Here is a 1,406-nt window from a genome sequence, read left to right as displayed (position 1 = left end):
ATGAAAGGCAAAGTCGACCTCGGCGGAATTTGTACTCAGAACGTTGCGGCAGACGAAATACCGCTAAGCATTTCACCGGGTGTGTTACCGATTCTGCCAGCTCACCGCCTTCTTGGTGCCTTAATAATAACGACAATAATAATTATTAATTTAAATCTTACTTAACGGAAGTGAAATTGTTTTATTTTTTTTTTTTTGCAGTGAAGGTAATTTATGAGAAGTAAAACTTTTGAACAGAAGAAAAAGGCAAGAGATATTTGCTTACATAACTCAGTTCAGAATGAGAAGAAACTTATAGCAAAATGATATTCAACACTATCGTTTGTAAGAATTATACAATGTTGATCAATGAGCCTGTTGAAACATGGTGCATAAGATTTTTATTCCTAGGGGAGGCAAGAGGTAAAATATTTAATGAAAAATATTTAAAGATGTGTGTGTGTGTGCGTGCATCGTGTGTCTGTATGTGTGTGTGTGCGTGCGTGCGTGTGTGAGTTGTGGAAATATACAACACACTCACGTGTGTTGTATATTTGTTTTATAAGGTAATGTACAGTAATTTTAGAATATTTCTCATAATTTTCTCATACATATTTGATATTCTGGATATCACAGATTAAGTTTCCTTCTCGATTGAAAATAAATCTAGACTATTAACTATAAATATTATGCTAAGTTGTAATATAGTCACTATATTTAACATACATTTCTAACCAATGAACATACAAACATCTCGTGTTTATTTCTAATCAAGTTTATAGTTTTGAAAATTACGAAAATCACTTTTTTAAAGTTAGTTATGAAAGTTAATATTACATACCGTGCAAAGCTGGAAAGCAGAAAAAATACACCAGAAACGTAAATATTTTCCAATTTATCATGTTCGCAAGTTCAACATTTGGTTACTCAATGATTTTATTAACCTAACATTTTCTGTGACTTATTGTCAATATGAATGGTAACATATTGCAGTTTTCTCAGAAAAATCATTGAAAACTTTCAAAAGGTTATTTATTAGCTTGTTGCAGAAAATAAAAAATATATAAATATAAAAATATTGGAATTAGGTTTATATACGAAAGCAAAGGAATATGAAAGGCTGGGAATATTAGCTGGCAGCATAACATATTTGCATTGTCGAATAAGGCTAACGACATTGTTTACGTTTATCTTCTTCACTTTGAAGCTTAAAAATAAGCTCGAGGGAACTGGTATTTTTCTCATAAGTTACAGTGAGAGAGTAAAATCAATATTACCTTACGAAAAATTGATTTCACTCTTAATCAAAGGTATAGATGATGAATCATGTTGAAATGCTACAAGACTAAATCACAACCGGAAGTAACCAGTTAAGACATTCTTCAGTCAGATTACTTCGTAAACGAAGGCGACGAGCTGGCAGAAAC

The 1,406-nt window shown here is 31.7% G+C and overlaps 1 protein-coding gene across 1 annotated transcript in view; it reads right to left on the bottom strand.

Moving 5' to 3' along the window:
- The window catches only part of LOC106883826 (uncharacterized), an 8,307-nt gene extending 7,327 nt beyond the window's left edge, over positions 1–980 (bottom strand). The window contains exon 1 of the mRNA XM_014934966.2: positions 821–980. Within this exon, the coding sequence (XP_014790452.1) occupies positions 821–881 (61 nt within the window). The 5' untranslated portion in view covers positions 882–980. The remainder of the gene's footprint in view (positions 1–820) is intronic.
- Positions 981–1,406: the final 426 nt, after the last annotated feature.

This window comes from Octopus bimaculoides, chromosome 6 (genome assembly GCF_001194135.2).
Source record: "Octopus bimaculoides isolate UCB-OBI-ISO-001 chromosome 6, ASM119413v2, whole genome shotgun sequence".
Lineage (NCBI taxonomy): Eukaryota > Metazoa > Mollusca > Cephalopoda > Octopoda > Octopodidae > Octopus > Octopus bimaculoides.
This window is presented reverse-complemented; position numbering and strand designations above follow the sequence as displayed.